This window comes from Festucalex cinctus, chromosome 1 (assembly GCF_051991245.1).
Source record: "Festucalex cinctus isolate MCC-2025b chromosome 1, RoL_Fcin_1.0, whole genome shotgun sequence".
Classification (NCBI taxonomy): Eukaryota; Metazoa; Chordata; class Actinopteri; order Syngnathiformes; family Syngnathidae; genus Festucalex; species Festucalex cinctus.
This window is the reverse complement of record NC_135411.1, coordinates 31,846,513-31,859,451: the sequence shown is the minus strand read 5'-3', so window position 1 is coordinate 31,859,451 and position 12,939 is coordinate 31,846,513. Positions and strand designations below refer to the sequence as shown.

General features: G+C 45.3%; 2 protein-coding genes across 2 annotated transcripts; one reads left to right on the top strand and one right to left on the bottom strand.

Annotated features, from left to right (window-relative positions):
* Positions 1-233: 233 nt before the first annotated feature.
* On the bottom strand, positions 234-5,747 carry LOC144024188 (proline-rich transmembrane protein 2). Its single transcript, XM_077530314.1, has 5 exons — positions 5,495-5,747; positions 4,759-4,934; positions 4,405-4,685; positions 2,122-2,254; positions 234-1,725 (listed from the first exon to the last, which is right to left on the bottom strand). The coding sequence occupies exons 2-5, from the start codon at positions 4,892-4,894 to the stop codon at positions 1,706-1,708; spliced, it is 570 nt and encodes a 189-aa protein (XP_077386440.1). The 5' UTR covers positions 4,895-4,934; positions 5,495-5,747; the 3' UTR covers positions 234-1,705.
* LOC144024079 (uncharacterized) lies at positions 2,366-11,934 on the top strand. The gene is made up of 4 exons (XM_077530149.1): positions 2,366-2,402; positions 7,776-8,096; positions 9,092-9,427; positions 9,512-11,934. The coding sequence occupies exons 2-4, from the start codon at positions 7,874-7,876 to the stop codon at positions 9,922-9,924; spliced, it is 972 nt and encodes a 323-aa protein (XP_077386275.1). The 5' UTR covers positions 2,366-2,402; positions 7,776-7,873; the 3' UTR covers positions 9,925-11,934.
* Positions 11,935-12,939: the final 1,005 nt, after the last annotated feature.

Here is a 12,939-nt window from a genome sequence, read left to right as displayed (position 1 = left end):
GCACACAGACTCTGGAGCACCCCCCCCCCCCCCCCCCACCCCACACACACACACACACACACACACACAAAGGTCTTTGAATAATTGATTGGAGTGATGTGAAAGTACCGAGTGGATGTCGTCTCTGCATCTCGCCAGCCTCTTGGTCACATAATGACTGTTGCCGTGGCAACACGCTGGTTCAATCTTTCGTAGTCATCTTTATCATAATTCATAATGAGATTTGGTCAGCATTCACGGTGTAAAGTGAGCTTTATTTTGAAATCTTATAAATATGCGCATGCACTGATAGACATCCTATAATAGTCATGGAGTAGCTGAGTGGGCGGTACAAAAGAGAATAGAAATAGAAAAATACAAAGGTAACATGTTACAAAATTATAGTGCAAACGGTGTTGCCGTGGACGCATTTGAACATTTTGAAACATATTTTTAAAAAGCAAATATTTTTTAGATAAAAATCTGAGCAAATCAAATAAAAAGCAACTATGTTCATTTGTTTATCAAAACAAATGTCTTGTTAAAAACAGTTTTGGTAATCTTGAAAACGGCCACATTAACGTCAAGCTAGCTTCAAGTCAAGCTTGTGTAAACAATCTTGTGGCAGGTGGATTTGTTTTAGGGGGCGGGGCGGGGGGTGGGGTTAGAATACAAAGTTAAAATTTCATGATTGAAGAGTCAAGTTTTAATAAAATGTGAAAAATCAAAGAAATAACCCACAAAACATTCATTTGAACAAAATAAATCCCAATTTTCGGCCACTAATACTTAAAATGGCCACATTAGCATCAAATACCGTAGTCGGTAAACAATCGTGCGGCAGGCAAACTTATTTGTTGGTCAGAATACAATTTGCATGCGCACGCAAGACCAAACTGCGCCAAGGTTAGTAGCTGAGGTTAGCTTAGTGGCGCTTAGTGTTGGTTAGCATATTGTTTATTAGTAAACCAGCATGCTAATTAGGAGTGTAACAATTAACTATTTTGATACTAAATTAACTGTGTAGACAGCAACCTAAAACTATCCCATTCCTTGAGATTTCCGCTTCTCAGCATTAAATGGTCTCCAATTTCTCGAACCTCCATGAAGGCAGATTGAGTTTTTTATTATTTATTTTTTATTTCAAACATCCGATTGTTAATTTAGAAAACGATGAAGATTTTTGCCAAATTTCAGAATATGTTCATATTTGTGCATTTTCTGAACTGTTAATTTGAAATAACGTTTTTGTAAAAAGGGATCATAATTTCATTTTAAAAAATTGTATCAGATTTCTGAATTAATTAAAAAATAATCAACAGATTAATCTATCATCAAAATTATCGTTAGTTGCTACGCTTATTTTAAAAAGTGCTACTGAAAGGAGGCCGTGCGGCAAAGTGTCAGAGGTTGAAAACATGCAGCATTACACAAGATTCCTTCGTGACCTGAGCGCGTTCGCCAACATGTGACGAGCGGTCGCCATGGTTACGGACGGCACAAACAGGCTGGAGGTTTGTAAACATTCAAATGCGAAAAATTTTTTTTAGGTTTCTTTTGTCGGTCATGCAGAAGACGTTCCCCGCTGCTAACGTCGTTGAATGCCGTTGGTCTCCATGGTAACAAAGTCTCCCGTGGCGGAGGTAGAACATCAGGCACATGCTCGTCGTGCAGGAACAGGAAGTCGGCGCGGGGTGTCCTCCGGATTGGAGGGGACGCCGGTGCGTTATCCTGATTTCAAAATCACTGACGGAATAAGAGAAAACAACAACAACAAAATTTATCCAGCTGTGTTTGAAATACATTTCTCATTCCCTGCTGCTCCCTAAGCAGTACAAAGGGATCTGGATATAGTGGACCTGTATGAGATAGTTCCTCAACTGAAAATGCCTTTGCAGTGATTGGGGAGTCGTCCTCGTATTCATGAAATTAAAGCTAAACACTAATAATCCACATAAAGCCAACCAAAAACGCCATTTATGTCGGCATTTGCAATTCATATTTTGAAGTGCCATAATCTTGAAATTTGGTAAAGTTTTCCTATTTTGTGAAGCCCCAACCACTCGAAAACCGTAAAGGCACGGAATTCTAAGTAGTGATTTGGAAGGCGGTCACTGTCAGAAAATGTGAGGGGCGTCTTACGTTCGCGGTTGAGCGCAATGACGGCGGCGATGATGGCGATGCCTCCCAAGATGGCCACCACAGACAGCACCATGGCGTTGCGGCCCAAGCGCCGGGCGCCGTCCACGTTCCCCTGCTGCAGGCTGTTACGAGACTGAAACAACACCGTGCTGTCAGGCTGGCTACGCTAATGCTAAGGCTAGCACAATGTCACAAGTTTCAGGTCTTAACTGTAAACTTTTGAGCAAGTCCCAGAGTTACTGTGGAAACCCACCCTAAACTTCAAGAGACTCATGAATATGGTAAGTCAAGTCATACAATCTTACTCAGTCACATGTATTAGTACATTAGCCACTTGGCACTTAGCATCTGTATTTGTGTTGGTTAGTTTGGCTGTCCTAACAAACACATTCACAATCACATTGTCTTTGAATGGTACCAAAGCAATTTCGATACTATCTTTGACTTGACTGACATCTCTTGAAGTGCATAATCGACATGAACATTACTTCATATTTGAGCAGCGTTCGGTTAGCTTAGCTGTCAAGTAAACGTAGCCTAGATATCTTTGTGGGTTTTATTGTGCAGCATGGACTTAAATGTGCCAGTCATTATTTCTCGTCTTTGAATCGCAAACCTTGAATGTTAATGTTTTTGTTTTCCCCATTTCATGTAAAAAAAAAAATCATTGCCATCCATCCATCCATCCATCCATCCATCCATCCATCCATCCATCCATCCATCCATCCATCCATCCATCCATCACTGCTCGTTGGACTGCAATTTGTGATGTGACAAAGGTTAGATGATCCTAGGACCTATGTTGTCTGGGGGTTTATGTCCCTGGCAGGGGTGACCCTGCAAACAGGGACCAGACAAGCATGGCTCAAAACCTCCTATGATATCTTCTATGATATCTTCCCCTGCCTGCCTGGACCTGGTCACCCCCTCTGAGGCCAAGCCTGGAGGTGGGGCTTGATGGGGAGCGCCTGGTTGCCAGCCAGGCACAGCCCAAAGAGGCAACGTGCGTTCACCTTTCCATGGACTCACCACCCGTGGGATGGACCAAGAGGGGTCGAGTGCTTAGAGAGCTCGTGGCAGCTGGAGGAAGTAACCTTGGCAGTCCGATCCCTGGTTACAGAAGCTGGCTCTTGGGGTGTGGAATGACACCGCTCTGTCAGGGAAGAAGCCCGAGCTGGTGTGTGAATTAGAGAAGTTCCGACTCAATAAACAGAAAGTCAGATTTGTTTCCAGCGAGGGTTGGACTCTCCCAAAGCTGCCCTTTGTCATCAATTCTGTTAAATACCTTTATGGACAGAATTTCTTGGCACAAAAAAAGTGGTTGAGGGGCCCCCATTTGGTGGCCTCAGCACCACGTCTCTGCTATTTTGCAGAACGATGCGGGCCTGTTGGCTTCTTCAAACCTCGATCTCCAACTTTCACTGGAGCATTTCGTACGAGAGTGTTGAAGCAGTTGGGATGAAAATAAGCAAATCTCAGAAGACCATGGTCCTCATTTGCAAAAGGGTGTCATGCCCCCAGTGGGGCAGGAATGAGATCCTGACCTAAGTGGAGTCATTCAAGTCATCTTGGGGTCTTGTTCATGAGTGATGGAAGATGCGAAGACTGTCAGGTGGATCGGTGCAGCATCTGCAGCGATGCGGACTCTGTATTGGTCGGTCTGTGGCTCATGTCTGACAGAACAAGATGGTGGATACAGCAGCTGAAATGAATTTCCTACGCAGGGCTCTTCCTTGAGAGAGAATGAGAAGCTTTGTCATCCAGAAGGGGCTCAGAGTAGAACTGCTGCTCCTCTGCCTCTAGACGACCAAGAAATGATGGTTTGGGTATCTGGTTTGGACACCTCTCTGCTGAGATGTTCCAGACACATTGTTCTGGGAGGATCCCACGGGGACACACCAGGACTTGCTGGTGAGACGTCTGTCTCCAACTGGCCTGGGAATACTAAGGATCGTTTTTAATTACAGGCCTGTGGGTTACTCATGCGGCTCTTGGGGGGGGATAACTGGTGGCTGCGGGCACGATGCAGGCGATGCCTGGTGTAGATCAATTAGTCAATATCATGATTTGAGCTGACTAAACTTTTGTCTTTATTAATGAAGACCATATACGAAGAATCTGTATGAATCGGATGACTTGGCTTGAGACTGGACTTGACTTCTTGCCCAAGACAAAATGAAGAGACCGTCTTGAGATTTTTACCCTTCTGTGCCAGTGTGACTGGAGTCGAGTCATGTGATGAGAGTCCTCACCTGTGGATCAAGCTAACATGCTAGCACCTACCATGACTGAGAAGGTGAGAGCCACGATGTTGATGGGCCACAGTGGGCAGAAGCAGGACAGGATGGCCAGCATCAGGTAGTCTGGAGGTTTGGATTCTTGGGCCGGACCCTCCGTCGCCGCGCTGGGCCGGCGACCGAGCGACGGCCGTGGGGAGTTGAGCGATGGCCGCGGGGAATTGGGCGCCACTGAACCCGATCGGCTGCCCGAACGAGGACGCCCGTTAGCGTGACCCCCTTTGGCCGGGCTAGATGGGGACGTGGCGGCAGGACCCACGCCATTAGCTGGGGGTGGAGACAAGGTGTCCGCGTTGTCATTTGATTAGACAGAGACCAGGTGGGAGAGAAGTGTACTTACCGGTCTCACTGCTCACTGCCAGGTGCTCCGTGGTTCCTGTGGTAGGGGGCGGGGCTTGTTGGATGCCACTGTCCGGTTGGCACGTAACTGCAGTACGCTCGTCATCTCCGCCTCCCGGACGCTGAGACTCGTCCATGCTGCCGGAGGGGCGGGGCCACACAGATATAAAAGGTCAACTGGAAACAAAAGAAAATATACTTTGCAGTGATCTCCAAATCATCTCAAGTGTGTCATCTGAATGCCTCGCCCTAAACAAAGAACATTTATCCACAGCCAATCCAAGGTGCTGTAACAGCGATTGACGTTGAGCCAATGAGCAAGAAAGCCGCATCAGTAATCCGTGCTGATCGAGCCAACGCAGTGATGGATGTTTTTGTGACTTTCGGCGCAAGTGATTGACAGGTGACCAGTCAGCTTCTGCTTCTTCATCCCCTTCTTCGTTTTATCTTTTGCTCTTTTCGAAGAGCAGCTGCAACAAATGCTACCTGGTGGCAGCTCCCTCCCTGCCTCCTCAGTGAGGTCACCACGAACCACACCACTTTCTGTTTTATTTTGAAAAGCTGTCAAGGCGGAGACCAAATCAGCCACACCTCACATTTGTACACCAAAAGAATGTCATGTACTTAAGGACACCGGCAAACGCACACACTGTCCACCATGTCTACACACCACAAGTCTACACACATAGTGTGACATGAAACACACACACACACATGCACACACACTCAGTTCTTACCTGCTCTAACAAAGCGGGAGCTGCAGTGTGTTCATTTTTTTGTGTGAACAGAAGAAAAAAAAGCTGCGATCCACCAATATCAATGTTAATGATGATCAATAATAATTCTCATTAATGACGATAATTAGATTGCCGTCATTATTTTCATGCGTAATGATGGTGATCTGGAGTCCAATTGCTGGAAGGTCTGTTGAAGATGAAGATGATGAAGACTCTGCTGCAGCTTGACTGCAACAACTGCAAGGGAGGGGAGAGTGTGTGTGTGTGTGTGCGTGCGCGTGTGTGTATGTGAGTCTTCTCATTGAGTAAAGTCAAGAGATCGACAGTAAAACGAGTGCCCGTGTTTACCCTTTCAAAATAAAAGTTTCACAGCCACCATTCCTGTATATATATCAATTATTCCATTTGCTAAACATTAAGCATGGGTAGAATACTGCGTCTGCATGCAGACACGCCCCCTACCCAGAGGCTAACATGCTAACTTGACTGGTGCTACTGCTAATGGATGGCTCTTGTTTTGAAGGGACAGCTGCTAACCTCCAGGGTGCTGGAGCACAATTGCTGTTGTGTGACGGCGTCACAACAATGCACCAACACACTCAGCATTGGCATCGTCGTCAGTCATCATCATCATCATCATCATCATCAACAGTGCTTTTGTTCTCCAACTCTATCGACTCCATTTTTGATTTACTTTAACAGGGGGAGTTTGTAATTTTCAAAAATCACAATCTCTTTTCATCCTAGTTTGTTCAAATTGTCAGTCATACTGTTAAAAAAAGAAAAAAAGAAAAAAAAAAGAAACCTCTCGAGGTCTATCTTGAGCCTGTACTTGCAAGAAACAACCAATCAGAGACAGAAGGCGTGCCAGACAAGGTGTCAATCATTCATCTGCTCTCAACGCAATGAAAAGAAATGAAAAACGCAGGCACTCTCCCGCCCGCTGGCAACAAATCAAACTTGAAGGCAACATTTTGTGCTTCTAGAGCGTTTACAAATGAGGAGCCTTTGTGGGCAGTATAAGAGTGGAAACCATTTTGGACAGATTAGACCTTCTTCTGCATTTGCCAAATAAGCTGCATGGCCATGTTTCGATTTTCCTGGCATTTATGAAATAGTTCAGCTGAAAATATGAAGACTTCTTTCTGCTAGCATGATTTTTGGCACGGTGTGTATGTATGTGTGTTGGAGGGACGGGGGTTCTGAGGGCCCAAATGCAGGAAGCAGACAGGGAAGGCAGGTGTGCTCACAAAAACATTCTTCTACGCTTTCCGTTAACTCCATGTGGCAGCGCTACAGCACTCCAAAATTGGCATATATATATATATATATATATATATATATATATATATATATATATATATATATATATATATATTACAGCCGTTAAATGTCCTAGGTGTCTTCTTTTGATTCCCCTCCGTGAGCCGGCACCTTACCGTGGTGGAGGGGTTTGCGTGTCCCAATGATCTTAGGAGCTATGTTGTCTGGGGCTTTATGCCCCTGGCAGGGTCACTCATGGCAAACAGGTCCTAGGTGAGGGGCCAGACTAAGCATGGCTCACAAGACTCCTTATGATGTACAAATTTATTGGAAACATGTTTCCCTTGCCTGGACGCGGGTCACCGGGGCCCCCCTCTGGAGCCAGGCCTGGAGGCGAGGCTCGTTGGCGAGCGCCTGGTGGCCAGGCCTGCACCCATGGAACCCGGCCGGGCACAACCTGAAGAGGCAACGTGGGTCCCCCTTCCCACGGGCTCACCACCGGTGGGAGGGGCCAAAGGGGTCGGGTACAGAGTAGGCTGGGTGGCAGCCAAGGGTGGAGACCTTGTCGGACCAATCCCCAGCTACTGAAGCTGGCTCTTGGGACATGGAACATCACTGCTCTGGCAGGGAAGGAGCCCGAGCTGGTGTGTGAGGCCGAGAAGTTCACCTCCACACACAGCTTGGGCTCTGGTACCAGTCCTCTCGAGAGGGGTTGGACTCTCTTCCACTCTGGAGTTGCCCACGGTGAGAGGCGCAGAGCAGGTGTGGGCATACTTATTGCCCCCCGGCTCAGCGCCCCGACGTTGGGGTTTACCCCGGTAGATGGATGGATGGATGGATGGAAATTTGTCAAAGCAGCTGCAGCTCAATCATCTGCTGCCGTCCAGTGGCAAAAGGAGAGAATTGCAACCACCCGCTTTCCGAGTCGACACTTGTTTTAATGTCGTTTTTTTTTTCTCCCGCTTATGTGGCAATTCGCACTTACTAACATATGTTGTGTTTGGTAAATGTCTCGTAGGAATATTGCGAATGTGTTTGGAAGGGACGACTTCCGGTGTGTTCTGAGGTCGCTTCCGGCCCGACGAACGATTCAAGCAACTGTATCTGTCAACAAAGATGAGCAAAATCGGCCAAACGAGCAAAGCGGACGTGTTGAGCGGCTACCTGACGGAGCGGCTCACACAGCTGCTGCGGGACATCGTGGACGTGGTGGAGGACGCGGTAAGCGAGTACCGGGAGGAGACGCTCCGGACGCGACTGGAGAACGAGAGCCTGCGGCGGCAGCTCGGTGACTTCCTGAGGCCGACTGACGAGATTCGGGCCCGGCTGCAGCCTCCTGGTAAGCCGGGCAGCTAGCCGCTGAAGCTCCCTCCCAATGGGGGCGCTTTAATATTTGCCAGAGATTTGGACTCACACTTCGGCTCAGATGCAATTTGAAACGCCTTTACTCGCAAGTTCCACTCAGGAGCTTTTATTCGGCGACCGCTAAAACTCCATTTTGTTGTTTATTGTTCAGCAAGCAGGGAACACGTAATTTATGTACTCGTGTTGTTGCATTGGGCGATATGGCCAAAAATAAAATCTCGATATTTTCAGTCATTCAGGACGATTACGATTTTAATCAATTCTAATAAACCCAACAAGCATTTATTTAAAGGTTTCATTTATTCAAAAATAATTCCTGTGCAAAATGTTCAGATAACAATATTCAATACTGATTCTAAATCAGTTTTAACATAAACTTAACATTCACAATAACATCTGGATGTAACAGAACATAACAACAGCTTTTAATAGTCCAGAAGACAAAATTCGATTTCACGATTTAGCAAATTATCAGCGATTCAGTTTTCAAAATGACGATTAATCAAATTAATTCAATTTATTGCCCTGCCCTAATTGGGACATCATGCAAGTGTGTTCCCTCATCCATCTCTGACAGTTCTCCGGTGTCTTCCACTGGCATTCACAGCTAGATATGCCAAATAAGCATTTTAACTAACATGGATTTGTCTTTAATATGCCCCAAGGATCAAGATTTACAGACAAGTAATGTACAGTGAAACCCCTCATACTCGTGGTTTGGCACCCGCGGATTTTTAAATATACACACACACACACACATATATATATATATATATATATATATATATATATATATATATATATATATATATATATATATATATATATATATATATATATATTTATATTTGTGGATTTTTTTTCAACTAAGATTTAAAAAAAAAAAAACTGCTGCTTTTTTTTTTTTTTTTCGGTAACAGCTCTTTAGCTTATTCGGTGTACCCCCCCCAACCCCTCCTGTGCTTTCAGGCTTGAGCAAGCATCTTGTTGCTTGTGACCATGAGCGAGCGTGTGCCCCCAACCGCGTCCCAACGCCCCCGGCGAGCTCGTCCAAGCGGACGGGGGTGGGGCTCCCATGTCTGGACGAGGCCTTTCCCAAAACCCTTCTCGCTGTTCCCGCCCAAACGCTCAAAGCGGAGCCACTGGCCCCGCCCCCTACCGTCTTCAAACTAGAACAGGATGATTTGAAGGTGACACCTCACAAAAATTGCACAGAATTGGCCGTGGCCAGCGTGCACGTTCGCATCTCCGAGGACAACACTGACATCAATACGGCGAGGGAGCGACAGAAAGTGGAAAGAAATGGTCGAAATGACGGATAATAATTCCTAGTATATTTACGTGACAGTGATTTCTGATCCGCTTGTTGTTGTGCTTTTTTCTTTAAAGGCCAGTTTGGAGAGACGGCGGCAGCGGGTGCCATCGTGTACGAGTGTCCCCGCTGCGGCGAGGTCTTCACTCAGGCGGCCCGGCTACGCCTCCACCTGGAACAGAAGCGCAAGACGTACGCCTGCAACTGGTGCTGCAAATCCTTCGCGCAGTCGGCCGACCTGCGGCGGCACGTGCGCACGCACACGGGCGAGCGGCCGCACCGCTGCACCTTCTGCGACAAGAGCTTCAGCCAGAGGGGAAACCTGCGGCGGCACATGCGCATCCACACGGGCGAGCGGCCGTACCGGTGCGCCGTCTGCCGACGCACGTTCAGCGACGGAGATACGCTCAAGAAACACATGCGCACGCACGCGCAGCACAAGGCGCACGACAACCACAGCGGCGGGGGCGACGAGGCGGCCGGCACGTGACTCAGACGCCGGCCGGCTGTGTAGGAATCGCTCCCTCTCCACTCACTGTCTAGCGAGTCAGCCATTTTGTGCCCTCAATGTATCCCACAATGCATCTGGAAAAGTCAACGATGGGCACTAAGAAAAGCAATACAGTTTTCCCTCATTTATCGCGTTTCGTTCCAAAAACTACTCTTGATAATGGGTAAATAATCTGCCTTAATAAAAAAAAAAAAATATATATATATATATTTATTATGTTTTTTCGTTTTGGTATGATTTTTACTTTATTATAAATGCTTTTTCATTCATCATATATGTTCTTTTTTCATTTACATTCATCTTTTCCATTAAAAGTGTTTTTTTTTTATTTACTTATTACAGTATACAGCGCAGTATGTTTTTTCATTGATTATGTTTTTTTTTATTTGGTATGATTTTTAGTTTATTATGAATGCTTTTTCATTCATGTGTTTTTTTTTTTCATTTACAGTCATTTTCCCCCCATTAACACATTCACTGCCATAGACGGTTTTAGACGTCAAAGATATTTTTTTTTGTCCTGGACTGGCAGTGAATGAGTTAAAAGTACGTCTTTTTGTTTTAATTTACTGTTATACGGGCACAGTATATATTTTCTATCTCCGGAATGCAATATCGTGGAGCGACAGACACCGTTGGAAAGGTCTCGTCGAGACGAATCCGCAGATACCCGTATGTCCTTGGTGGTGGGGCGTCGGGTTGGGGAGATACGGCCGCGCAAAGACAAAAAACAAAAAACAAAAAAAAAACAAAAGTACCTTTAAAAAAAAAAAAAGGGAAAAAAAAGCAGGCTGTAAAAAATCCGCGAAACAGCGAGGCCACGAAAGATGAACCCGTGATAAACGAGGGAACGATATATCCCATGATGCTTTACAACTATAAAAGACAAATTCATCAGTTGTAGTGTAGTAGAGCGATATGTCAAACCCCAAATGGACAGAAAGTGACAAGTTTATAAAACACATTTAGCCTCAAACATCTTAAGTTTCTCCTTTATTTTGTTCAATTTCTTCCAATTTAGGTCACTAGCAGAAGTTTTTTTTATTTATTTTTTTAAGAGCTATTAACTACACAAGTAAGAACAAGTAGCACCAAGTATTTATGATTTTTTAAAAAAGTGTGTGCATTGGGCTCTGCTAATCACCTTAACCAGAAGGAATTTTTCTTTTCCTGATTGTGGAATTCAAACTAATATTTTAGCATAATGTTGAATATGCTTCTGTAAGCTATAGCAAATAAGCGAGTTAAGATTTCTAGCGTTGTGGTTGTGCAGATTCCAGTGAAGACGACACCTGCTTGGCTTTTTTGAAACAATCACCATTTCCTTCCACATTTAGACACACTGTGAAAAAGACACCAATCTCAACACCAACAACATGACGCCGCCTCTCTTTTGCTCCTATATCCTGATCTCACTGAGCCGAGAATGCTTGCGAACGTAGAAAATGTTGGGTTTTTGTCAGGGTTCCTAAAAGTTTGAAAGGATGTTCGCAAACAGTTTTTACTTGTGGCAAAACATTCCAAGCGCAGTGCGCATTTTTTTGAGGTTCAAAACAAATTTTCAGTCATACAAAAATGTTTTCGGAGACTCAAACCTTATGAGGTTTCAAGTATTGGCAGGATTCTGATCCCATACATTAAATGTAACAGTGCAGCTCAGGGGGTAGTGGCTAACCATCTTGAAACAAAATGCAAGTAGTTGTGTCCATCTTTTGTTGCACTTCCTTAAAAAGGTTTTCCCAATTGGAAGCAGCCACCTGACACAACCTGGGGCACAATAGAAATTAGTTTTTCTGCTTTGAGGAATTTGTTCATGTCACTCATTCACTGTCGGGTCAATCCTGCCAGTTAGAATTGTAAAAATGTTTAGCCGCATTAGCTAACGAAGTGTAATTGACCAGCGTGCTGAGCATCAGGTCAAAAGTTCCTTTCTTATATTTATTGATTTGTTCTTTGTGAGTCTGTGAACAATAAAGTTTTCAAAATGTTCTTGTCCAACGTGCTGATAACATTGACGGTTTCTCTGCATCACCCCACGTTCGTTTGTCACCTTCCACGTTTTTTTTTTTTTTTTTTTTTAACCACTCACTCACACACACACACACACACACAAGCGTGCTTCATGTAAGCCACATGGGTCTCCCATGCGGAAGAGCGAACCCGCGCCAACCAGCACCGAAGGCAAGTGACGGCTCCACTCCTCCACCTGGAGCCCCCCTTCCACGATTGTTAGTCCGCAATAGTTTTTCACTGACGTCACGAACTCGGCACTAACCCGGATGCGCGGCCATATTGGCTTTATTGACGTAAACAAGCTCGCAACAAATTCGTAAATTCCTCAGCCATTTTGTGTTTGCCTAATCAGATTATGAACTCATTCAAGGACTGAACTTCAGAAAACGACAACCCAAAGTGCTTACATTTAATACCTCCAGGAGTATAATCAAGGGTATTCACAGGTATACCCACTTCTTTTTCAGTATACCCACTTCTAAATCCTCCTAGCGACCGTTCAAGCATATAGCCTACCTTCTTCTGCCTAATTGGCTGGTACCCTCTGCCTGCACTGATTACATTGGCTAACATATTATCGGAGACAGAGTGGGGTGGGTCATGTCGAGGAAAACAATCTTTCAATGCTCCATTTCTCCCCGAGTGCCCGACCCACAATGGGGTAATATGCCATGGAAGAGGCGGGAAGTGATTTTGCACAGTTTATTTCTGGTCCGGGTTGCGAACGCGCAAAGTCGGAAGCACAAGCATTTTTGACGCAGCCCACACGTCGCAAACCGAACCGGAAACAAACTGTTGTGCAAAAAACAGTCCCGCCTCTTCCGTGTGGCATATACCCCATAGTGACCCAGAAATTTAGCTCAGGTGAACTGATTTGCCCTCACACTGGATACTTAATCGTGACGTGGATTTGATTCTATGGGTGGACGCTGTAGTTACACGCTAACAACATGCTCTAGTTAAGTTTTATTTTGGCTGGTA

Bases quoted from the DNA above. Each gene is read 5' to 3' on its own strand.
- LOC144024079 (XM_077530149.1), top strand. From the start codon at position 7,874: ATGAGCAAAATCGGCCAAACGAGCAAAGCGGACGTGTTGAGCGGCTAC. The intron at 8,097-9,091 runs GTAAGCCGGGCA...CTGTGCTTTCAG, and splicing joins GGCCCGGCTGCAGCCTCCTG to GCTTGAGCAAGCATCTTGTT. The intron at 9,428-9,511 runs GTCGAAATGACG...TTTTCTTTAAAG, and splicing joins ACAGAAAGTGGAAAGAAATG to GCCAGTTTGGAGAGACGGCG.
- LOC144024188 (XM_077530314.1), bottom strand. From the start codon at position 4,894: ATGGACGAGTCTCAGCGTCCGGGAGGCGGAGATGACGAGCGTACTGCA. The intron at 2,255-4,404 runs GTAGGTGCTAGC...GTGTTGTTTCAG, and splicing joins CTCTCACCTTCTCAGTCATG to TCTCGTAACAGCCTGCAGCA. The intron at 1,726-2,121 runs GTAAGACGCCCC...TTATTCCGTCAG, and splicing joins CATTGCGCTCAACCGCGAAC to TGATTTTGAAATCAGGATAA.